At 39.4% G+C, this 25,202-nt stretch overlaps 1 protein-coding gene and 1 long non-coding RNA gene across 2 annotated transcripts in view; one reads left to right on the top strand and one right to left on the bottom strand.

The window, feature by feature from the left end:
* The window catches only part of LOC145423253 (uncharacterized), a 31,599-nt gene that overhangs the window by 4,550 nt on the left and 1,847 nt on the right, over positions 1-25,202 (bottom strand). The gene's annotated exons all lie outside the window — the stretch shown is intronic.
* Positions 4,594-24,357, top strand: pik3cd (phosphatidylinositol-4,5-bisphosphate 3-kinase, catalytic subunit delta). Its single transcript, XM_026153128.2, has 23 exons — positions 4,594-5,119; positions 5,934-6,131; positions 6,876-7,104; positions 8,443-8,669; positions 8,994-9,170; positions 10,221-10,376; positions 10,851-10,940; positions 11,947-12,168; positions 15,261-15,357; positions 15,667-15,797; positions 16,086-16,136; positions 16,239-16,406; positions 17,165-17,286; positions 17,376-17,519; positions 17,635-17,734; positions 17,826-17,992; positions 18,348-18,457; positions 18,625-18,703; positions 18,799-18,966; positions 20,147-20,270; positions 20,473-20,618; positions 20,925-21,057; positions 21,144-24,357. The coding sequence occupies exons 2-23, from the start codon at positions 5,991-5,993 to the stop codon at positions 21,279-21,281; spliced, it is 3,120 nt and encodes a 1,039-aa protein (XP_026008913.1). The 5' UTR covers positions 4,594-5,119; positions 5,934-5,990; the 3' UTR covers positions 21,282-24,357.

Raw genomic sequence — 25,202 nt, 5'->3', positions numbered from 1 at the left:
AATAACATATCTCAAAGTGGGTCATATATGACCCGTGATATGAAAGGAGTTTAACCTCCCTGCACCACTGTCTATGTTCACTTTTTTTTTAAACAAACACAAAACTACCCACAACATTTTGTTATTTCAATTCATCATTTGTAAGTTATGCTTTCTTAATCCCATGGAAAACATGAATGAAAGTAATATAGTTTTTCATTGAGCTGACTTCATCATTTTAAATCCAATCAAAAGCTACATGCAGAAGCAAGTCAACATATTTAAACTGTGAAACACTGGAAGTTTGTTATGCTGACTTCATCACTAATTATGTGCTGATATTCTGCAGATATGATGCTTAAAATGAGAAGCAGCACTGCAGTTTAAGTAAGGTGGAGGTGATGAGAATCGCATTACATTTGCAGTTTTTGAATATTTTTGGAAGAGTGAAATATTTTCACCAGCTGAGATGAAGAATCGGGTGATCCCTGCGGTTAGTAAGATTAATAATCTGGGAAACAGACGACTCAAATGTCTGTACAACAGTGTCATTGCCAGTTCTTCCACTTGGAGCTAAGATGTTTAGCTTTTCCATCTAGAGCAGTGTGGTAGAAGCTGACTGGTTGCATTAGATCAGACACTTTTAGAAATAAATGCATTTCTTTGAGTCACTGCAATTATATTGAGACATTTTGTAGATTTAGGAAATGAAACTTCTATAAATTACTAAAATCTAATTTTAGTTACTAATGCTGCTGTTTTTCTCCTGTGACACAGCACTTCTCTGGACTTATATTAATTGCAAAGCACTGGACTGTAGGGGTCTGCGGGTCTACCCTACAGTGCCTGACAGAACATTTTCAGTCAGCAAGAGCAGTTTCTCATCCTCTTTGCTGGAATCCCCTGTGCACTCCCTCAAAGATTAATCTTAGGTCCAATCCTTTCACAGCACGCTTCCTCTTTTTCAGATCATTCAGACACACCGCATGAATTTCACGGCAAAGGGTGTGAAATACATGCATCAAAAGCCCCCTTGAAACTGCAGGTGGGGCTAACCAAGTGAAAAATACTAAATTAAACTAAACCGAATAGATATGTTTGCATCCAAAGAACAAGAAGATGAGTTTCCTGATGCTATTGTGCTTACCTTTATTTAATTCAATCCAATTTGGATCCTGTTTTATTCTAGATAACTAAAAAAAGTGCTATCATGAGCTATGCTGCCTTTGTTTGTACATGTATTCATGTCCAGTTATTTACTAATCAGTATCTCTCAACTATCTCAACTAATAATTTCCCCCAGGGATCAATAAAGTATTCTGATTCTGATTCTGATTCTGATTCTATCCCCTACCCCCAAATAATGTTTATTATTATAATATTTGGAATAAAATTCCAGCTGTAATAAAAAAAATGTACTAGCTATAGTAACCATGTGCACATAATATAGTATTTTGGCTTTTTTTCTGTCTTTTTTTCTACTTCTATTTTTTAATATATCTCTAATTGACCTTTTCTTCTTGTGCTGCTGTAACAAGTGAATTGGCTAAAGAGGAATCAGATCTGTTACCATTAATTTTATGTGTCATCTTTGATGCTGTATGTTTTTATATTTATTTGTTGTTATGTGTTTTCTTCTTGTACTGTGAATTTTCATGTTGTAATTTTACATATTGCTGTCTGAACCATACTGCTGTACACTGTCTGATGTTGTGTTAACTTTCCTATTTTTTTTATTTTTTTTTTGCTCTGACCTGGCAGGTGAAAAGTGACATGTTGTTCATTAATATGCACTGTTCCCTTTAAATAAATCAATTGAATTAAAATGTATATACAAAATACAACACCCTTAATGTAAGGTTTCCTCTTCTTTCCGCTTCTTTTTAAAATGTTTTACTCAACTATTGCAACCAAACTGGGCTCATCTTCAAATCTCTTCTCATCTCTTACTCAATTTTAGTTCCACAAAAACTACATTGGGTGTCTGGAGAAGTCACGAAACTCACAGGTAGCATTTAAATCTCTTTTCATCTGTGTCTGACCTCACGTGAGATGATCTTTAAGGGCAGCAGCAGAGTTTTGGCTCCAGACTGTAAAACCATTTGGGGAATCTTATGAGTCAAAGTGATGCAAAGAAGCTCTGAGTATCGTGACTAGACGGCGAACAACGTGCTTTAACGTGGGTGAACTCAAAACCAAATGTGCTAAATTATGCCAGCTGGAAAACACGACTCCTTTTCAGCACATTTTATTACATTTTAATCACATCTAGGTGATAGACTTCTCTAGTGGATTGAAAAAAAAAAGAAGAAAACTTTCATTTTCTACCTGAATGTGAAACTGGTGGGGATTTCTGTCGCATAAATGAGCCAAACCGATGTTAAACAGCGGCTTTCTCTGAACCACAGAAATGGGGACCTGATAGTACTGACAAGCCACTTTGCTCTGTCGTATATTACACAACCCATTAAGAAAGAAAGTCGAGGGACAATAAGAGAAAAAGCATATGAATAAAAAAAGAAGCACGAGCTCTTAAGAACGCACAGAAAGGAAGTCAAGACCCTTTTCCTGATGCACCACAGAACTGTGGGTAAGCTTAAAGACGGTAAACAAGGCACACACGTCTGAACATCACGTGATCAAACTACATGTGTTTATATGATGACTGTAAAAGTTTCCTGTCTAAACTTTGTTGGTGTTTTTTTTTTAATTTTTTTATTGTGCCATGTGTTGGACTGCCTGATTAATGGCTATGCTTTCAGTTTTATCGAAACTGTAACTCTAATGTTTTCTTAATTTGAGTTTAATCTTGAGTTGCCATCAGATTCGAGATGAATAGCGCATTTACGAGATTCAGCTCTGCAGCTTGTTTACTGTCGAGGGGTTTTTCTGGCTCGTAGTTGAAAAATAGTTCCGTTCGGGGCAAAGGGTGGGAAGCATTCATGCTTTCAGTCTGCCGATCTGGCCAAACAGTTTCTCTTCTGCACAATCACTTCCTGTTTTTTTTTTTGTTGTTTTTTGGGGTTTTTTTACCAGCTGGTCTGAGGTGAACTCACAAACACATATTTGTGTGTGTTCTCTAAATACTGATCAGAATCTTGTAGCTCTTGAGTGCTCAAGACAGTAGCCTCTCATTAAACAGGAAGCTAACGTATCTAGCAGCACTAGACCACAACTCAGAAATATCAACACCTGCAAACCAAACTGAACAAACACAACTGAGATCATCTATTTATTTGCATGTTATGTGACTTGCTAAGAAAAAGTCTGGCACAGAATTCAGAGAAAAGAAAAACCTGTTTTGTCTGTTTGCTAATGTTAGTTAGTGAACAGTTGTAAAGTCACGCTGCTGTTGTTGTTGGCCCCTACATTTCCCCTTTCTATGGTAGTACAACCACCGTGGTTCGGGAGCCACTTCCATGATGAGCGCGGTGTCTTTGTTCACTGATTGTGGTAAAGCTTAAGTACAAATAGTCTTAAACAGATATAAGAAAACAGGAAGGCAGGCTTCCCAGCAAGATTTTCACTTTGACAGAAGACGGCAACATTTCAAGAAGAAGAAAAAAATTGTCTGAAGAAACACGATTAATTTTGTTATTTAAGATGTTTGACTGGCTGCCAGCTGGAATCTACTGTCTTTCCTCCCCCACAAAATATCTGCTTCTTTACATTTATTTGCAGCTATAAATTCAGACATAAATAACTGGGAATGTACTGAATTAAACTCTGTGTGAATTCCAAAAACTAAAAGCCTCGTCTGATCTATTTTGGCTCGTGAAACTCGCAAAAGTGGAAGGAAATCAAAAGAGGAAATAACCTACTTAAATTTATCTTTGTTCATTTAATAAATTACTTATGTTTTATTACCCTCACTGAAAGGTTGGCAAAACTTTCCTAATTTGATGATGTTGCCAAATCAAGAGGCAAAATGATGATTTCATTCATTAATCTAAAGATTTATTACATGAATAACTGGTTAATTAGTTTGCCTATAGAATAAGTGAGACTGTTTTTTTCTCCTTAAAGCCAAAAAGGTTGCATTGGACTGCTCTTTAACTTCTATACCATCATTGAAATTAAAGCATCAGCTTACAAACTATGTCCCTATTACTCAAAAATATGTCTCGTTCATGTCACTCATTCATGAATGAAACAAGCCAAATGTTGCATCCCTCACAAGATTTTCAAATATTTCCCCTCAGGAGGGGGGGGGGATCATTTTGTGTATCCACATTGTGGTATTGCTACTTTGAAAGATTTCCACCACTACCGCTACCTTCCAAATCCCACGTTGCCTTTGTAGTCACGTGTGACAACGCGTTGTAACACACACACACACACACACACACACACACACATATATATATATATATATTCTCCAAAATGAAAGAAATAATAGTTTCCCATCGACTCGGTGACGCACTGAGTCCTCCTCTTATTTAACATCGACAGAATTATTAAACATCTCTTTCATCACAGGCTTTTACTCACGCAGGTGCTCCCCTGCTGCCTGTATACGGAAATTAAATCAGCGTTAATAGCGTGAAAGTTCCAGAAAGTGACTCACTTTTCAGACACCAAACATGCCCTCATACCTGCTTGCGACGAATTCGGCTTCTACTTAAATTCTTATAAATTGGTTTTAGTTAATTGTTTCATTCTTTAGCTTGAAATATTTTTTTAAAGTCTCCTACATACATCACCTAAGACAGGAGGAGGGCGGGAGGTGGAGAGAGCGGTGTACTTTCACTTCGCGCAAACTTTTGGCGGACGGTCCCTTGGCCCGCGCGCAGAGAGAGAGAGAGAGAGAGAGAGCGAGAGAGCTGGTGAGGCAGCGCGCAGCCGCTCATCCGTCAGGGTCAGCGCAACATCAGCGCCCCACTGATTGACAGCGCACAGCACCGAGGCAGGGAGGCACTCCACTGCTTCACAGGAGCCGTACGAGCGCTCGGATTTACAGCACCTCACCCTGCTCATCTCCTCCTTACGGATAGATCCTGCAGCCGCCGGATCTGAGCGACCCACGTCTCCGTGATGTTCCGTCTTCCATCTTCACTGCGATAAAAAACAACAAAAAGAAGAAGACGGGGGGAAAAGGGGGGAAAGCCATGAAGAGATGACCGGGTTGTAGAGCTGACAGGCAAGTGTGTGCGCTAACAGGTTGGCAAGGCTTTCGCCATGACACAAGTTTTACTGACAACGGCGCAGCGTCACGTTTGCGTGTTGGATTGGATGCGCCGTATCTTTTTATTTCCATTCTAGCCTTTCATTTCAAAATATACAGATATATCACAGCGTATCTGACATCCATCCGGTCCTGTGAGCTTCATTTTAAAAGCTTAACATTTATTTATTTATCATTGTTTAGGCTGTGGGCACAAGTCAGCCTACATCTGTTATTCACATGCAGCGCACACAGCGCAAGTTTCCTCTTACCAAAGAAAATCAATAGTGTAGAATTACTTTACGTTGCAAACCCTACTTGTTCTCGTTGCACACACACTTCGTTACATTTGCGGGAAGCAGAAGCACATTTCCATTTTTCTGATTTGCATTTTATTCAGCAGATGTACCAGAAAGCTGAAGTTTCTTTAAGCGCCGTTTCACCTGATTTGACCCTTGAATATTTCCTTTTGATCATTAAAGGCAGAACTGCACGTAGTAAACGTGATAGAAGCACTCAGGTCGTCTTAATCTTCTTTTTTTTTTTTAAATATCTGTGTGCTCTTATATCACCATCAGGAGGAAGGGGATCAGGTGCAGGCCAGGCCCTTCAATAAGCTACCATTCATTCACGTTATTTACAACCTGCACGTCCTCTTCCTTTTTCAACTACAACCTCTTAAAGATGCATTATCCAGTGTTTTGGGAACAAACAGCAGACAGCTCATGCAGGGACACTTGTTAATAGTGGACATATTAACCCCGGCTGTGCTTGCTCTGTGTGTGGACAGCCGGCTCGTGTTCTGGTGAGCAGCAGAGGAGCTGGCAGTAAATGAGAGGCCGTCACCATGCCCCCAGGGAAGTATGGGATGCAGGAGGAGTGGGAGAAGGAGGGGGACCAGGCGATCAACATGGACTTCCTGCTGCCTACTGGGATCTTCCTCAAATTCCCCGTGTCTCGAAACGACACCATCAAAAGCATCAAAAAGGTACAGTGTCCCTCCCACCCCAACCCAACGCTCACATGCATCGGCATCTGCTTTTAAAAGGGTCTCTGAAACCTCAACTCCTCACTGATATGTGGATGTGTAATGTAATCACACGTTGCGTCTATTATTAGAGAGCACTGTATTTCCAGGAGACTGTAATTGATTGACTGCAGCATAACAGCTCAGACGCTCAGACTGCAAAATCTTGTTGTCAGTCACAATAATACGCTTTTAAACAAATTGGTTGACTTAATGTTTTCTTCAGACATTAAACTAATTAAAACGCAGCCCCCGCTCAGACAATGCTCCCCGGTTCTGATGCTTCCGACAGAGAGGGAGCTTGCAGCTTTCCTCCCTGGGAAACACAGCCAGCACTCTGCCGAAGCAGATCTGCTGTTAAAATGTGAACGTGCTGCTGAACGGGCCAACACTTCTGCCACTACGGGCTGTTTGATTTAGCTGCGTTAGGTAATGATACTCATGGATGCTGTTAGGATGATTAATAGATGAAATGGCCCTCCAGTCATTGCTAATTCACTAGGAATTTTAGGAAAGCTTTAGAAACAATGATTTTCTTGCTTTATTTCAGCTCATTAGATTAATCAGAGGATCATTTGCTTTTGTTTTAATTTTGAAAACAGTAACTGGACAGTCTTGTTTTTTTTTTCTCATGAAAACTGGGCATGGCAGCTCATCAAAACTGGGGCTCTTGTGTTCATTTATCCCTCTTGTCTCTTATTTCAGATGGTTTGGAAAAATGCGAGAAGTGAGGCCCTGTTCTGTGGACTCGGCGATCCTGATGGATACGTCTTCACCTGCATCAACGAGACGGCGGAAAGGGAAGAGCTGGAGGAAGAATCGAGGCGCATAAGTGATGTGCGGCCCTTCATGTGTGTTCTGAGGCTGGTGGCGAGGGAGGGCGACCGGGTGGAGAAACTCACCAACGCCCAAATCAGCCTGTTAATTGGCAAAGGTGGGCCTCTGCAGTGTCTATAGAGGGTTTTTTTGTTTGTTTTTTTGTTGTTTGCTTTTAAGGGTTTGTGGTACTGTTCTATGAGATTAAATCAGTCATGATTACAGAGAAGAGTTCTTGTCATTAAGCTATAGAGATATTCCAGTCTGGCTCGAGTCCCCTGAATTGCTGCCCAGTCTACTAGATTTCTCAGAGTCAGACAGAACAAGTGACTGTATGCATTTAAAAAAGAGAAATGAAATGAGAGTTTCTGACTTGCAACACTCATCCTGATAACGTCTTAATGTTTGCACAGCAGCTTTGATCTCATCCACTTGTCACCATTACTGTGGCTCTGCTATGTTCTTAGTGCCACAAAAATGTCTTCTTTTGCTCAGTTGTTGATCCAGACCCCTGCAACAAGTGCCACAGCACACTTACAGCATGAGAACTGATGAAAAGTTGCTGTGGTTGTAGTTTTGAAGCCTTGGTTTGGCAGAGTTAAAATGCTAATTGGAACAAAAGTATTCTTATTTTTCGGAGACTATAAAGTTAGCAGAATAACACTTTGCTCAAAAGAAGGAACTATTAACAAAAAAGCATTTTCTTTCTGAGTTACAGTATATCCACGATGCTAATCGTCTTTTTTTTTTTTACAAGTAAAGCAGGTTGCTGGCTAGCTATAAGCCAATAATGTCAAATATAAAGCCTAGGGGCCAAAATCTGACCAGCAGAGATTTCAATCTGGCCCGCTTCACAGCTTTGAAAAATGTGAAGGTTTAAATTTGAGATATAGGTTTTACAGCCATTGCCGTTCATATTACACAAAAGTAATCATTAAATGACAGAAGCTTTCTTGTTTTTTCACTGCTGTAGGAATTTCTGGTTTTTACAGTAGGTTCACAGTAATTAAAAATAATGATTCTGTGAATTAACCAAAGATACTATAAGCTAATGTAGCTAACCTGAAAAAGTAGGGCTCGGCTAGGCTAACTAGCTAAAGCTAATTTATTTGTTTAGCAACCCCCCCATATTCTCATGTATTCTGAATATATTATGAGTGGAATGATAATTATTCTTTAGATAGTTATAATATGATTCCACTCATATTTTACGTGTAATTAACTTTTGAAAAATTCAGGGATAAAGTTTTCAAATATACAGACTTAAAGCTAAACGTGGCTAATAGCATTGTTACATTTTAGCCTATGTTTCTTATAGATTTAGTCAGGGAAAATTTGCTATTCTGATGGCATAATTTCTTTTCTATGTTTTCTTTATTCATCTGAACGTTTTTCGTGTTTCAGTTAATTAAATGATAAGCTAAGTTCTCCTTTTACTTTTTAACCAACTTTCCAGGTCTGCATGAGTTTGAAGCTCAGAAGAATGACGAGGTAAATGAGTTTCGGACCAAGATGAGGGCGTTTTGCGAAGAAAAGGCTCAAGATCGACAGAGTCTGCCCTGGCAGAAGTGGATGGAGTACAGCTTCCCATGTGAACTGGAGCCATGCTGCTCCCTGCCGCAGAGCCTCAAGACAAAAAACATCAAGAAGATCTTCATTAATGTCAAGTTTGAGGCTTCTGACGTGAGTTCATCAGTTGTTGTTTTTTTAAGTTGTCATGAGTCATACAGTCCAGTTTGTTCAAACTAATCAAATTTAATGTTCTGGTATGATGGGGCAGCAGGGAACCCGCAAAAAGCAAAGTAGCTTTGATTGGAAAAACTGTGGTTCCACCTTGTGCAGACACATTGTGGAGGTGATTTTAAGTAAATGTGATCACCTTTGGAAAGCCCCCTCCCACACCATAAACACTACCTTCAAAACAACACTCAGGAACAAGCAGCAATTTTAAGATTTTCTGTAAAGCCGTACTCTTTATTTGAATGATGTTGTCTGTTGCTCTTACAGGAAAGCTTCATGCTACAGCAGGACCCTCATGACCTCCCCTTGGTTCTGATGAAGAGCGCTCTGAAGAAGAAGGCTACCGTTTTCCGCTTAATGCGACAGGAACCTGAAGACTACACCTTACAGGTCAACGGGAGGTGGGATTTCATCTATGGGAAACACCCACTGTGTCAGTTCAAAGTGAGTTAATCGAATAAAATAAACTCTTGGAGCAGAAAATTGTGTGAAAATGCAGCATAGAATTTTTTTTTTAACTTTATCACTTTAATTATTTCTCTTTTTTCACAGTTGGTTTTGTTGGTTTAATGACTCAGTCCCATTTTTGTTTTTTAACCAAATTCTGGACTAGAAATTTTAGATGTTCGTATTGTGGCTTTGAGGCAAATCCTGTGTAGGTTTGTCAAATTTTATTTTGGGTTTGTGTTTTTGTTGGATGATAATTCCCAAGAGTCCAATTTTCTTTCAGGCTCATTTTCTGCCATGATAGCTTTTGTATTTCGCTTCTAGACGAGTTGCAGAGAGACATAAAAATGTGCTAACAAATAATCAGCACAGATGTCATTTTTCTTTCTGTTTTGCCACAAAGAAGTGTTTCAGAGGGCACCTAGGGGGCCTTTATCCTCCTCGTTCCTGTGGGCATGTGCTAGACTCAGTATGAACTATTCTACCTAATTGATTTCATATCAGCATCCGTCTTTAAAAAAAAATACACATGCTCTTTGACATATTAACCCACAGCGCCTTTAAGATGAAGGTTTATCTATTTATTCACAAACTGAAAAACGAACTGTGAAAAGTTGGACTTTCTCTGCTGATCTTTGTTGAAACTGTGAATTGCATTCTCTATATTCTAGACAAGCTGTTGTTTTCTCTGTGAATGTGTGCGAGTTTCTGTTTAGTGTCGTTTGTCTGCGTTCAGCCTGTGCAGGTGGGTCCATAATAACTGAAATGACTGTCGGTTAGGAGTAGGCTAAGTCAAGATTTTGGTGGCCGGAGACTCCACTGTTGATTTTGAAACTCCAACTACCTGCAGGGGTGACTCATATCTGTATAGCAGCCCTGCAGAAAGGAACTGCATCCATCCACACATAATGAGATTTGAGCTGCATTAACCTACAGCAAATGAACAGCCTTCAGGAGCTAACCAGCGCTATCAGAACACTGGGAAATATCTGTGGGTGAACTGACTGATGGCTGTGCCAGTAAATCTTCTGTTGTCTCTCTCCTCAGTACATCTTCTCGTGCTTGAGAAATGGCCAGAACCCCCACCTCACCATGGTGCACTACTCCACCGTCACCAAATGTCAGGAGGAGCAGGGCAGAATGTGCAACCAGGTGTACAAGAGTCGCTCCTTATCCAGACCTCCTCCTCTGCCACTGAAGAAGGTAAGAGGTCAGGCGGTAGCTGTCGTTCATTAAAAGAGGAGCACATGCTCTTTTTTTCCCCCTTTTCTCTTTTCTTGCAGTTGTTACTCGACTAGCCTGCGGACTTTGGCACACTTGAAATAAGCCACGCAGCTCGGTGTAGATAATTTACATCTGACGGCTTGTCTTTCATTTGCTGTAGTTGCGCATGCAGCATACGTTGGAACTGCTTTAGCATAATAAAAAATATCGTTTTATAATGTTTTGAAACTTTTATCTGAAGCTCGTCAGATAAGCAGCTAAAAATCTTTTGGCAGTTGTCTTCAGTTAGAAAGTCCCCCCCCCCCCCAACTTTCTTTTGAAAGTAGATGTTACTTTGCGTCTACCCTCTTTTCGTTTTTTTGAGTTGTGGCCAAACAGGAAATTGGAGCAACCGTGTGAATGCAAGGCAGTGAGAAATTAAATTCCCTTTTTTCCTCTGACTTCTTCCTACAGCAAAACACCTCCTCTCTGTGGTCCATCAATGAGCCTTTCCACATTCACCTGGTGCAAGGCAAACGAGTCAACGCAGACGAGGGAATGAAGGTCGGTGTGGTTTTGCGTGGGTTTTCTCTCACTTTGCTGCTCAATGAAATGTGGCATTCACTTGTTTACCAATATCTCAATTTCAGTTGTAGGAACAGCGGGGCTGACATGTAAATGACAAGGGGGGTCACATGGTACAGACCACACATTTCCCATAATTCATCAAGGCGGTTGGTTAAAACTTCAAAACAGGAAGTGGGGAGTGTCTATCTGGTTTTTACGTCTCATTCTGAGGCCTAGATTCTAAGAAAAAAGACAGACTACATGCTCTCCCTCTTTCGCTTTCAAATGCACTTCTTTTTTTGAAGGCGTTGCATGTTACTATTGCAGACGGGCTCCTGACCTATCTCAAAATTTGACAACTGTCAGTGAGCGTACGAGAACAGCCAAAGGATGTGGAAACATCCGCTGATACTCCATGCTCACCCTTCCGTGTCAGAAGAAAGAGTGAAAGAAAGAGTGGGAACTCTGTTAATGTGTGTCTGTCTTTGTAATTCTGTTTCATAACTAACTACATTACTGTTTGGATGGGTTATTAAGTGCAAGTGCACTCCTGGGTGCTGCTGCCTTAGAGCATCATGACTCATGACTAATTTTTCCTGCTGCATAATTATCAGTCATGTCTGTGGATGTCAAGCAGAGGTTTGAAAACACAACCCCTGGAGGGAAGGGGGGAAATCAGCTCATATATTTTGTAAATGTTAATTCGGACTATCTTGATTTGGCGAAAGGCAGGAGCTTAATGGTCGTGCAGTATTAAATTACGTCTCTGGCGGTTGTTTTTTCATTTGTGTCTGACTCTGCATGGAGACCTGTTTGCGCTTACGAATGTGTAAACTCTTTGACTCATAGCTCGAATTACACAGGAAACTCTGAATCATCTCGTGAAGTCTGTAAATCTTCCACAAACAATCACCTTCACACTAAAGTGCTAAAGTCTTCGGCTTCCAAACCACATGTCTTGCCTCCATCTAATCACTACTGTGTATCTGTGGTTCCCCTGCAGCTTGTAGTGCAGGCTGGTCTGTTCCATGGCAGCGAGCTGCTCTGTAAGGTGGTGACGAGCTCGGAGGTGACAGTGAGCTCCGAGCCGCTGTGGAATCAGAAGCTGGAGTTTGACATAAACGTGGCCGACCTGCCCCGCATGAGCCGCCTGTGTTTCGCGCTCTACGGCGTCATTGAAAAGACCAAGAAGCCCCGCGGCACCAAAAAGAAGAACAAGAAAGCGGTGAGTGTGTCAGTAACTCGTGGTGCTTTTGGGGTCTCAGCGTACTACTCGTTCGATTGAGTAGGCCAGTGTTTTGGGCTGGTGGTGTGAATTTGTTCGCAAGCACAAACAGATCTGTTTCCTCTCTTGTGTGTAGTGCGTGTAGCTTCTGTGTGGGTCTGTTGTTTCTGCTGCGTCGGGTTGTGCAAGTGTGCTTAGTGGCAAGGCTGCGGTTAACACTTCATCCGCTTCAGCCCTTTTATCTGCACATCGGTCCAAGGAAGGAAGGAATTGGCTAACATTTTCAAGGAATTCTAAATTCATCTTCACAGCCCTCATCTCTCTCTCTCTCACACACACACACACACACACACACACACACACACACACACACACACACATATATATACACTGAACCTTCTAAATTTACATGCTCGCTGACAGCTTAGAGGGGGAGGGGGATTAAGACATTACAAAGCAATTTTATCTACAGCAGGGCTTTGCAACATTTTTTTGATTAACAAGCATGAATTCAGAAAAGCCAACAAAGAGAAAGGCACAAGAAAAGTGCACACATTAAATCCATGTAGTTGGATTTACACCTGCAACTCTTCTAGCTGTTTTAACAATTGTTCAGCTGCATTTTCAAAGGTTTATTCTGCTGTAAGGGCTGCAGCAGAAGACAAACTCTCTCTTTGATTGACTCTTTGCTAGTATATCGCATTACGACAAAAATTGAATGAGTGAAGGAGTGCACTAATGGGCCACGCAAACGGCTACATTTTTATAAAAGATATACATCAAAGTGAGGATTAAAGACCTACTTCTCACTGATGTTTTAGGCAAACAAACACAACACAGGATATATATATATATATATATATATATATATATGTATATATATATATATATATATATATATGTATATATATATATATATATATGTGTGTGTGTGTGTGTATATATATGAAACAAAGAAACCTCACTGCACACAAAGGCACACGTGCGCCTACAACAATAAGCATGACAGACAGCTTTTATATATAGCTTTGCATACATTTATACATGGCTGGCAAAGCATGCAAAAATGATGTGAAATTACATTTTGAAGAGTGGAGCACATAGTAATAATGGTGATAATATAAAAAGCATTGTAATCGTTTGCACAAAGCTTTACCGCTTATGATGAAGTTTTATTTCTAAACAAAAAAAATCATAATAATTTGTGGTTTAAACTAGTGGTTTAACAATAAGATAAGCACATAATTGTTTAGCTACAGCTCCATCACTGAAAATAATTAGTATTGACTAAGAAGTATGTGATACCAGGGCGACACTTCAGTGTAATTGTTAAACTGAAAAATTAAGGCTGATCAGGACACCTGAAGGTCTGCGAGGCAAACACTCCAAGAAAGAGTAATTTGTTTGCCAAAATCCAGTCAGTAACTGAACGCTGGTTTAGCTGACTGGGTTCAGCAGGACACCTGTATTTTGTTTGGCTAATGCAAAAAGTTCAGATCCGCCCAGAATCCAATTACAGTGTGTCTTCCCCTGTGTCCTGACACAAGGAAGGCCCAAAAATATAGTTTAAAAAAGCACAAAATGTAGATACTAATGACAATAACACCTGATCTGACATTAATGCACCAATTATCTTTAAAACATTTATTACATTAACTGCTGAATCAGTCATTCAACTGACAGAAATTCATGAGCAGCTACTAATTATTAGTAATTTAAGAGAATTTATGCTTTTCTTTTCTATATAACAAGAAGTTTCCAGCATAGAGAGATTTTTAAACTTTTAACCTGAGGGGAAAAAACATACTTTTGATAAAATTAATTAATTGACACCAATGCCATACACATTTCTGTTTATGGTCGAAATGACAAATGTTTGTTAAAAAAGCTCCACTCGGCATGTTACTAGCAAACAAATGACCTCTCATTTTATTAATACATGCAAAATTTAATATGTTACTTTAACTATAAGCAAGTTGGTTTCAGTTGGATGCTGATTGGCTTCAGCAGCTTCTTGCAGCAGCTCCTTTTATGTCATATAAATGAATATAAAATATGTCCTGTTCAGGACGGTGCACAGCTGCTACAGTGGTGGCAGTACACTCAAATACCACATTTGAAAGAGCCCCAACAAACCTCCCCTGTATACAATGAAAGGTACAGTGAACAAGAACAACAAATTCCCCTTTTACTGTAGTCGCAGTATCTTCTGTTTTGAAGCGACGCAGCAGCTGTGCGCTCGAGTTTGTGCAGACCTCCAAAACATGTAGCCCAGGTGTGTTTTATAGCCATTAAGACCACTTCTGCTTTCTGAGCCACTTCTCTCTTTGTTTGCCTGGAAGAGAAGTCCTGCAGCCAGACGGCAGAAAGGCTGGCGGAAGTTGAGCTATTTTAGCCGCTCTTGTTTATGTGCACTGCCTTTTTTTCTTCTTTTTTTTTTTAACTTGAATGTGTTAACTGTGTTTTTGTTGTTTTTAACACACTGAAATAATGGAAGTCATTTTTCTACTGATTTCTTGGAACCCAAATTCTTTTTATAGAGAACTTTAGAAGTTAGAAATACAAACGAATCATTCTCCTAACGTTTTATTGTCATGTTTTTGGAGGCGGTTCTAAGTCTAACGGTGAATTAAATTAAATATACCGCAATCAAGGTTCAGAGTGTTTATTGCAATTAGAATATTAAAGTTTTGAATTCAAGTGAACCTTTAAAATAAAGCACATGTTGGGCAGGAGATGGTTAATTATTCAAAGCATTTTAGATTAAAGAATAAAAAAGCTTTGCCTTTAGAGAATCTTGATTTTAATTTTTTATGATGCAAAAAAAAAAAAAAAGATTTCTCAGTCAAACGTTTTTATCTTCAGAGAGGAAAGAGCTTGAAATATAAAAGATTTGTATTGCCCAAGTATTGCACATGATTTTATTACAACTGAGGAAACATAATTCAGCTCAGGCTGCAAGCTATGCAGGTTCGTTTTCCTCTGTACATCTTTTACATTCTCTGACTCAGTTTTAAACCATTTCCAAGATCCTCAAGCTTGAAGATGGTGTGTGAAGTGAAACAATAAAGTTTCTCTCTTTGTCTTTTCAGGATTGTCCAATAGCCTGGGTGAACACCATGGTGTTTGACTACAAGGACCAGCTGAAGACTGGGGAGTTCCACTTATCCACATGGCCGTGTGTTCCTGGTACTTTTCAGCCTTGCCTCTTCTTACATTTTCATCCTCTTCAAAAAATTTAAAAAACACCTCCTCCACAACACTTTGAAGCACGCAGAGAGCTTCTGAAATGCCCAGAGTGACACGTCTTGCCGCCCAAATCACACATAGTGACACATTTTGTGTTTTATGATGCAATAAGATAGCCTGTTTGCAGATGCTGAAGTAGCTGTTTGCCAGGCGGGGGAGTGGTTTTCTTAGACGAAAGACTAAAAACTGAGAAGAAGATTCCACCAAATGGAACATTTCATCATTTCATATATGATATTTTTATCACAGATGAGAAAAGTGACCTGCTGAACCCGATGGGAACTGTTGAGAAGAACCCTAATGTGGACAGCGCCGCTGAACTTCTCATTCATTTTCCCAACATCCGGCCACACCCCCTCTACTACCCTCCACTTGAAAAGGTACTATCTCCCAAAAGACTACACAAAAAAAGTTACAATTTAAAAAAAAAAGGTGAACTAACGTGAAGTACAGTGTAAAATTTTATTAAATTTAATGGAATATAGTTAAATGAAATTTATAGGATTTGTATACATTCAGTTTATACCAAAAAACATTTTCCTTAATGATGAAGTCATTTTATGATTTTTACACAGAATTATTGTGTCATGTTTATTGAGGCTGAAGCACATATTTGGATCTTTGTTTGATGACAGTCAGTCCAAGCAATAATCCTCACGTGTTTTCAGATATGTGACATGGAGAGGAATGGTGATCTAAGTTTAGCCACTAAAGACGAGGTAGGACTCACATGTGACAAATTTTACATAGTTAGAATTTTTGTTTTGTTTTTAAAGCAGAAAATTTAATAACTTTGTGTGTGGATCATGTGCTCTCTGTAGTACTTTAAGCTCAAAGAATTCATGGACAACAAAAACTACACCGAGTTTTTCGAGGACGAGAAAGAGCTCCTGTGGAAGCTCCGCACCGAAGTCCGCGATCATTATCCTGAAAGTCTGTCCAAGCTCCTCCTCATCACCAAGTGGAATAAGCGTGAGGATGTAGTTCAGGTACGAGTAAAGCGTTATTTATTCTTTGTATTTTTCACTGATGTCTGTAAGTCGATCTGGAGATGTAAAACCTTTTGTTTCAGATGATTAGCTTAGCTTTAAGGGTTAAAGTGGCCAAAATTTCAAACAAGGAGTGAACGAATCAGAAAAAAGCTCAAAGAAGTCAAATTTTTCATCTGAAATGATAGTCTATATAGGATTATTAAAACTGGGATGAATACTATGTAGTGTAGATAAGTGTGTATCTGTGTGTGTGAGTGAAGGGTCTATAATTCTTTACAGTTACACATATCCATATCAGTATGTATTCTTAGTTTCTTATATACAGACAACTAATAGTTTATATTGGGTGTTTTATTTTGTTTTAGCAAACGTCCATGAATGCCAGCTGTACTTCATTCTTTTACATTTTCAAAATAAAGTTCTATCTATAGAAAACAGGCAACCATGAGCTCTGATCTATGTAATATAATATTTATTTATAATATTATGTTGGTAATATTTACCAACCACAGAGGTCTTGCAGTAAACCTTTGTTGTAACAAGAGCAAGAAAATGTGTGACTTTACAGGTTTTTGGAGCTTCAAAACTAAGGAATGTTTTAACAGTGAATCATGCAAAATTATAGTAATGTCACTGCCGCAGAAAGAAATATCGAGTTGTGAATTAACATCAGCAGCCTGCTTTAATCTTCAAATTGTCAAAATCTCCTTGATTTTTCTCATCATGTTAGAAAATAATTCTTGGATTCTCCTCAGATGGTGAATTTACTGAGGAACTGGCCAGACCTCCCTGCCATCCACGCCTTGGAGCTCTTAGACTACAGTTTTCCCGACCCAGCGGTTCGTTCTTTCACTATCAGATGCCTCAGAAAGCTCAGGTACACACACATCTGTTTCAGAAGCTTACAGTGCCAGGCATGCTGTGTTGTGACTGTTAACCGCATAAGCCACATTTCTCTGCACACAGTGATGATGAGCTGCTTCATTATCTGATCCAGCTGGTCCAGGTCCTGAAGTACGAGTCCTACCTGGACTGTGACCTTACCACTTTCTTGTTAGAACGGGCACTGTCCAACAGGAGGATCGGACATTTTCTGTTTTGGCATCTCAGGTGAGTGAGAAGGGGCTAGCTTTAAAAAATACAAGCTAGTTAGAAAAAAGGGAGCAGAAAGAAAAACAAGATCGAGTCAGCTTTTTGTTTGACTGGAGATTTGTGTCTATTGTAGGTCAGAGACTCATGTGGCATCTGTGGGTTTGCGCTTTGGCCTGATTCTTGAGGCCTACTGCAGGGGAAATATCCATCACATCAAGCTCTTAACCAAACAGGTAATCACCTCCTGATTCTTACTCACCTTCGCTTTGATCTTGTGTGTTTTCAACTGATTCTCAGTCTCTGTGTTAACTCTCACACACTCAGAATGAGGCTCTGGGCAAAATGAAGGCTCTGAGTGACTTTGTCAAGTTGGGCTCCCAGAAGGTGACGGCAGAGGACCTGAAGCAGTGTATCAGACAAGAGTCCTACCTGGAGGCCCTGTCAGACCTTCTGTCACCACTCAACCCGAGCATCATCCTCTCTGAGATCTGGTTAGTGGCCCAGAAAAACACACAAATGCAAACGCACACAAGAGAGCATAATTGTTTTATGCATTATTGTCCTCCTTATTGGATTTTGCAAAGGCCACTTTGGCTCCTTTTCTGGCTTTACTGAATAAAAAAAAATACATTTAAGTGGTACACGGAGAAATTAACTCTTCAGTTGATTCAGGATCACAGCAACTTACTCTCATTTCTCCCTCCTACAAACATATGAGCGCATTGTCAGTGTCGTCATGGACAAAAAAAAATCATTTTTATACAACAGCTCACAAGGGATATCAGTTACTGAGCAAAAATATATGTACAAGGATGAAAATGAACATGAGCATTTTTGCTGTTACAGTACTGATAGATGCAGATTTATGGACTCCAAGATGAAGCCACTCTGGCTGATGTTCAAGAATCCCGCAGTTGAAGGAGACATGGTGGGCATTATCTTCAAAAATGGAGATGGTAAGAGACAAGAAGGTCGAACATGCCTTTCTCAAGGTGCCTGTTTTAGTTTAAGGGCTGGTTTGCACATTCAAATCTGCTGGGAAGATAAAAACTGTGGGTTTGGAACGAGTCATGCGAGAGAAAAGTTAGGATTAGATATATCAATTTCTCCTTGTCACCTTTAGACCTTCGACAAGACATGCTGACCCTGCAGATGATCCAGCTCATGGAGAATCTGTGGAAGAAAGAAGGTCTGGATCTCAGGTAGGAGCTGGTTCTTACACTAATTGCCTCTTGTGCACGGGGAAATCTTGTCCACCAGCCTTAACGCTGTTCATTTTTCGACTTGGCAAACACAGGATGATCCCGTACGGCTGCCTGTCGACCGGGAACAAAATGGGGCTCATCGAGGTTGTGAAGAACTCTGACACAATTGCCAACATCCAGCGTAACAGCAGCAACAGCGCCGCTACCGCTGCCTTCAACAAGGACGCCTTGCTTAACTGGCTCAAATCGAAGAATCCCGAGTGAGTACGATGAACTCTGGCACAATGGCAACTCTCAGAAGCTCTCCGATTGTCATCTTATTTGGTGTAGACACTCTGTAGAGGTGATGACCCTATTTAACCTCAAAAAGCAAAGCAAATTAGGTGCATTATACACACAGCCAAGCATGACATAAAACCACACAGAAGACACAGAGCAGGAGTGGGGTGAGCTAATCCGCATATGCACCCTTTTCCCCCCATAAACCTCCCTCAGGTTGTTGTGGGGACTTCCCCAAGTCCTCCTAGGACAGCGCTGACTTGTCAAGTGTCAAGAAAGAAGTTTTTCAATTTGAAATTCGCGATAACATCATGTGAATTTTCCAAAGCGGCATCTCATCATTTCATCGACTCCTCTTGATTTTAGCACAAAGCAGCCGCGTATATTGATGGGTATTGATATTTTTTAAGTAAAACAATAATATGTTTGCGATCAATTATCCATTTTTGTTCATGTGGAAAAGAAGGGGGAGGGGAAGGACAGAAAATAAGATTTAAGAATATGAAAAAAAGGGTGTTTAAGGCACACAAGCCTTCATCCTATTCCCAGTCCCATTCAGGAAAACTTGCATAGTTTGATATAAATATTTCACTTCTTGTGAGCAGTAAACAGTACTGTTTCATCTTGTAGTTTCTTTTTCTTTTTTTTACTTAAATTGTTTTCTTAAAAGTGTTTTTTTCCTTGTAGCATTTTAAAACCGGATAGAGCAGCACAAAGTAGAGCAGCATCTTTAGCAGCATTAAATGAGAGTAGATTTTTATTTGATGCCAGACAGTCTGAAGGTCTTGTCTATTCTAAAAGCTCCTTGAAGAAGTAATGAATAAGCCTCTGTACTTCACGTTGGTGTGTCCAGGCTGATGGCCCCACAGAATACAAAGATAATTAGCCCGGACACTGCAGCGTGAGAAAATTAGTATAAAAAACACAATGAACCCTCCGCACGTCTAGGCTGCGAAAGGATGTGACGATCAGGCGTTAATCAGCCACAGGAACTCCTCTTTGAACATTTCATATGCTCTGTCACCGATGACACTCTGCTTCATGGCTGCGTTTGTGTAATGCAGGCTGATATAGGAAATATAAGAGAAGTGTGAAAGCACTGTAAGAACACAACTCGCTCACGTTCTGCTTCCTCGTTTCTGTGACCTTTTATGTCACCAGGGACAAACTTGATCAAGCGATAGAGGAGTTCACACTGTCCTGCGCTGGCTACTGTGTAGCTACTTACGTCTTGGGCATCGGAGATCGTCACAATGACAACATCATGATCAGGGAAACTGGACAGGTAAGATTTACTGCACGTTTGAATCTCAGCAAAATTATGTTGTTGATTGATGTGTAATGTTTTTGGTTGGAGTTGGTAAAAAAAATGTGCTTTGTAATATTCTAATAATTTTTTGGTGAAACATGCTGGAGTCAAATTGTTTAGGTCAGTCAGTGTTTGGGAGACTCAGACGTAGTGACTAAAGTGAGACTTTGCTTTTTAGCTGTTCCACATTGATTTTGGGCACTTCCTGGGCAACTTCAAGCGGAAACTCGGGATCAACAGGGAGCGCGTGCCTTTTATCCTGACGTATGACTTTGTCCACGTGATCCAGCAAGGACGAACAAACAACAGTGAGAAATTTGAGAGGTACAATAAAAACATGTAACTCTAACACACGTACGTAGTTATAGTTATAGACTTTGGCACAGTGGTGCAGTGGCAAGCGCTGTCCTCTTACAGCAAGAAGGAGTTGGGTTTAAATCCACCTGTCAGTTGGAGCCTTTCTGTGTGGAGTCTGTGTTGTCTGTCTTGGCCCTGTAATAGACCGTGTACCCTGGCATAGGAACCAGGCACCTTGTGACCCTGAATTGAATAAGCAGTAAAGGATGGATGGATTGTTCTGGGGTTCTGCTAACTTATGAAACGTGTTTGTTTTTGCATCTTTTGCATCAGGTTCAGGGAGTACTGTGAGCGGGCCTATAAGATCCTGTGTCGGAACGGGACGCTGTTTGTCAACCTCTTCGCCATGATGAAGGCAGCGGGGCTACCTGAACTCACGTCCTTCAAAGACATACAGTATCTAAAGGTATGCCACAGTTATGATGTAGCAGTTAATGATTATGAGGAGAATGACAACAATGTTAATAATTAGTGGTTTCTTGTTTTTAAAAGGACTCTTTAGCGCTGGGCAAAACAGAGGACGAGGCGCTGAAGAACTTCAAAGTAAAGTTCAACGAAGCCTTGCGGGAAAGCTGGAAGACCAAGGTCAACTGGATGATGCACTCACTGGCCAAAGATAATAGACCATGAAGAACACTGAACCAATGAAACATGAGGCCCAGCCAAATACATGGATTTTTAACTTATACACATAAACACAGTCTAATATTTTACTTGACAGAAGGAATTCAAAGACTCTGAAAAGCTCTTTAGCAAACGTTTACATCTCAGTGGCCTGTATGTGGTAAATAACAACTAAGCAGAGGCATCCAAAGATAATGAGATAATCCTGGAGCATCACTTCCACACACACAAGTATTTTCACAGTGAAGAAAATCCATCGCACTCATCCTCCTCCCATATATCAGTGGAATGTCTTTGCCACGAGGAGCATTTCAACCCAGAGAATAAACCTGTTTTTGATTTGCTGAAATTGCTACTTGAAAACCACCTGCTCATGCAAAGTGTCGTGAATCACCGAAACAGAAAGTTCATCTCATCGACTGCATTACTCAACAGGGAGCAAGCTGCAAACTAACTTTATGATGACTTGAGGCTCTGTTCGGCAGGGAACAGCAGTTTCACCTCAAGACTTTCGTACGGTTTACAACCCACGATAGCTGTTATGAGGTTATTTCCTCTCATTTCAACTGTATCTTTGCAAAACGTGTCTTTTTAAAAAATATATATATTATCATTATTGTATTTTTATTTAACTGTGGTAACTACTTAATGAGTGCTGATGTACTTGTTAGGTCGCAAAGAATATTTCAAAAAGAGGTGATGCTTTTTGTCGTTCTAACATTGTTGTCTAATGTTGCCTTGAAGAAGAATATGTGCCAATACACATGAAGCATTTTATAGTATAGTCTAAGAAAATGTAGGACTTTTATTTTGAAAACATGCCTGTGTACCAGGCTGTGTGTACCTATAGCTAAAGGTACCCTGATACTACTCTTATTTTAAGAAATACACTTACTTGCCTTTTAGCTTAAGTGAGATTTAAGTATACTAGGTTTATCCTATCCATTTTAGGGTACTAGGGAAGGTGGAGCTTATATTATGTGGTATTGAGAAAGGGGCGGGGTAATGTCCCTCCTCGCATCCATGGACATCTATGGACCATTTTGGATGATTGGTTAATCAAACAAGCATATCTTTGGACCGCGGGAGGAAAAACCTCACAGGGATACGCACAGGAGACCATGCCAACTCCACCACAGCCCCCACTGCAGACCAGCCTTATTTCTTTGAGATGACAGTGCTCACCACTGCAGCACTGCGCACAGTCCATGTTAATTGGTGATCTTTAAAAGTGACTGTTTCCTTTAGAAAGACTAGCTGTTTTGCTTTAACTATGCTAAGCTAAGCAGACTGTCTGCTGACTCCAGCGTCATATTTAAAAGACACCATGAAAGTGTAATCAGTTTTATTTTAGATTTTGAAGTTACAATTCTATTTTATTTTTCTATTCCCTTTTTCTGGAGAAATATACGATTTTTTTTTTATGCGCAAGGCAAAGATCTCATATATGTTTGGTGAAAAGAACAGAAAAAAAAAGCTTCAGCAGGTCCCAGAATAAGACAATCCGTAGACTCATGTAAGCCATAGACTTGTGGATGTTTTTCTCAAAATGCAGTATTGATGTCATGCCTTCTTTGAAAGTGTAAACCTGGACTAGGTCTATGATCTTAGAAAGAGCAGTACGCATCTGTGAGTGTGTGTGTGTGTGTGTGTCTGTGTGTGTTCTCTAATATTTAAATATGCACTTAAACTGTGATCTCCATTGCATTTTTTTAATGGGTGTACAAGGTGCCATGAGGGCGATTTCATGCTTGCAGTGTCAAGCACAACCACACTTTGACATATCTGATGCTGTAAAATATGGCGTTTATTTAAAGTGAGCTCGTATGCTGTGTCATTTCATTTTGTGGTGCATTCGCATTACTTTACATGCTGTATGTCATTCCGTAAGTCGTGCAGGGTCCACTTGAATGAAAGAAAATAATGTGCTATTTATAGCCTCTTTTATTTTTGCAAAACGGTTTAAAAGGTCTCTACTTTTTGTACAAGTCTCTGTACAGTTAGAGCAAGTGTAGGTGTAGATTACACAGCATGAGGATTTAAGGTACCTTAAACTACTGAGCGATTCACTGTGGAACAGACCTAAAATACAGCTCGCCAGTGTCCTTCAATGTGGGCTCCACTAAGCACTGCATGTTTAAGTCAGGAAAAACAAATTAATGGGCTACTCTTTGTTGTGTGTGTGTTTTTTTTATTTTGCAAATTGTAAAGTATATTGCTGAATCAGTTTCGGGCTCTGCCCTGATTAACATGCGTGCAGCTAAAAATTATGAGATGCAGTATAGACTTTTCTCTGCATCCTGTTTTTACTTGTGCTTCAGATGTTATGAGGAGGTAAACATGATGTCAGTAAACAGAGTGTAAAGGGAGAACTTTCTAGAATCCAAGCCATTTGTTAACTGAATGTTACGCTCGTTTTTGCAACTTCAAATAGGCAGATTGATTGGAAAAAGGCCAAATCAACCAAAGTCACCCCCATGTTCCATTTCTCCCTAAATATTCATCAGCATTTCAAGTCTGAGGGACTTGCTTATCTCCAACTATTCTTTAGGTCATATCAGTCTGGTGTGCAACACCACTACAAAAATAAATTACTAGTTTCAGTACCTCCTTATACACAGTAGCCCCCTTGTTTATTAGAAACATTCGCAGTTTAGCTTCCATATTTGAGGAAGTGGCAATAAAGTGATTTGTGATAATGTACAGTGGTTTTTGCAGATGTGATAAAGTCCAACAAATGTGTCCGCATCTGTTTATTGTTTTGGTATAGATGTTGGTCACAGATATTGCAGTCTGGCCTGATTATCTGTATTAAGTATGAGTATGTTGTGGAAGCTATGTAAAACCATGACTGCTTTTTTGTGTTTTTCTCTCTTACTTGATCATATTTCATCGAAATATTTGAGAGTGGTAAAGCAGTATCAACTTTTCTATTCAATTGGCTAATAAGTTTCTTGCAGGAATGTCTTTTTGAAAAGTAAGAATCTGAATTGTTGGTTGTTTTTTTGTTTTTTTTTTTCAACAAAAAAATTTGAAAATTATATTTTTCATTGGACATTAATTAAAAGTGCTGCAAAACTAACTGAGTGGTTCTTTGCAAAAGAATTTTGTGAGCTTTCTCTTAAATCAGGAGTGTCACATTCAGTTTTGCTTATAGGGCATATATGGCCGAAAACCTTTGCATGTAATGAACAATCCAGACACAAAACAGGTGATGAACAGCCTGAGGTATCTTATTGAAAAACTATTACACACGGAAGTGGCTCAGAGATGTGCGATGGTGAGGCTCATTTAAAAACATATTACAACATAATCCCTACCTGTTTGACCCAAGTGACTCCTTTTTTTACTTTTATTTTTATTAGTATTATTTTTCTTTTTAACTTTTTAACTAATTATAATCACAATCTATAAAAGCTATACTTGTGTAGATATAAGTATAGCTATATGAAGCTATAAGGTTCTAACTTGTAGTTAGAGACTCATTTATACTTTAATAGCCATATGTATGATGATAATATGTTGAATGATAATACTAACAAAAAAGAAGATGACGATGACAATGGAAATAGGATGATGATGATAATGATGGCTATTAGTATTATTATTTTATTTTATAATGGTTATAATTATTGTTATTAACTACGTTTAATTTATTTTTTCTTCTCTCTCTTGAGCCAAAAACTAACAAAAGTAATGCCTGTGTTCAGCTTTTACGCACTGCACATCAAATACACCTTCAACATTAACCTGTGTTGTTGTTTTTTTTATTTGAATGTATGTTATTTGTATTTAAATGCACAGTTTGTCTGTCTTGTCCTAATTTGTCCTGTTGTTTTGTTAGTGTAGTATTGAAAAAAAAAAGGCATAAAGAGTCTACACCACAGTTAACCTCCAAAATAAAAATAAATAAATAAATAAAATTAA

The sequence above is a fragment of the Astatotilapia calliptera genome, chromosome 20, assembly GCF_964374335.1.
Source record: "Astatotilapia calliptera chromosome 20, fAstCal68.1, whole genome shotgun sequence".
Classification (NCBI taxonomy): domain Eukaryota; kingdom Metazoa; phylum Chordata; class Actinopteri; order Cichliformes; family Cichlidae; genus Astatotilapia; species Astatotilapia calliptera.
This window is presented reverse-complemented; position numbering and strand designations above follow the sequence as displayed.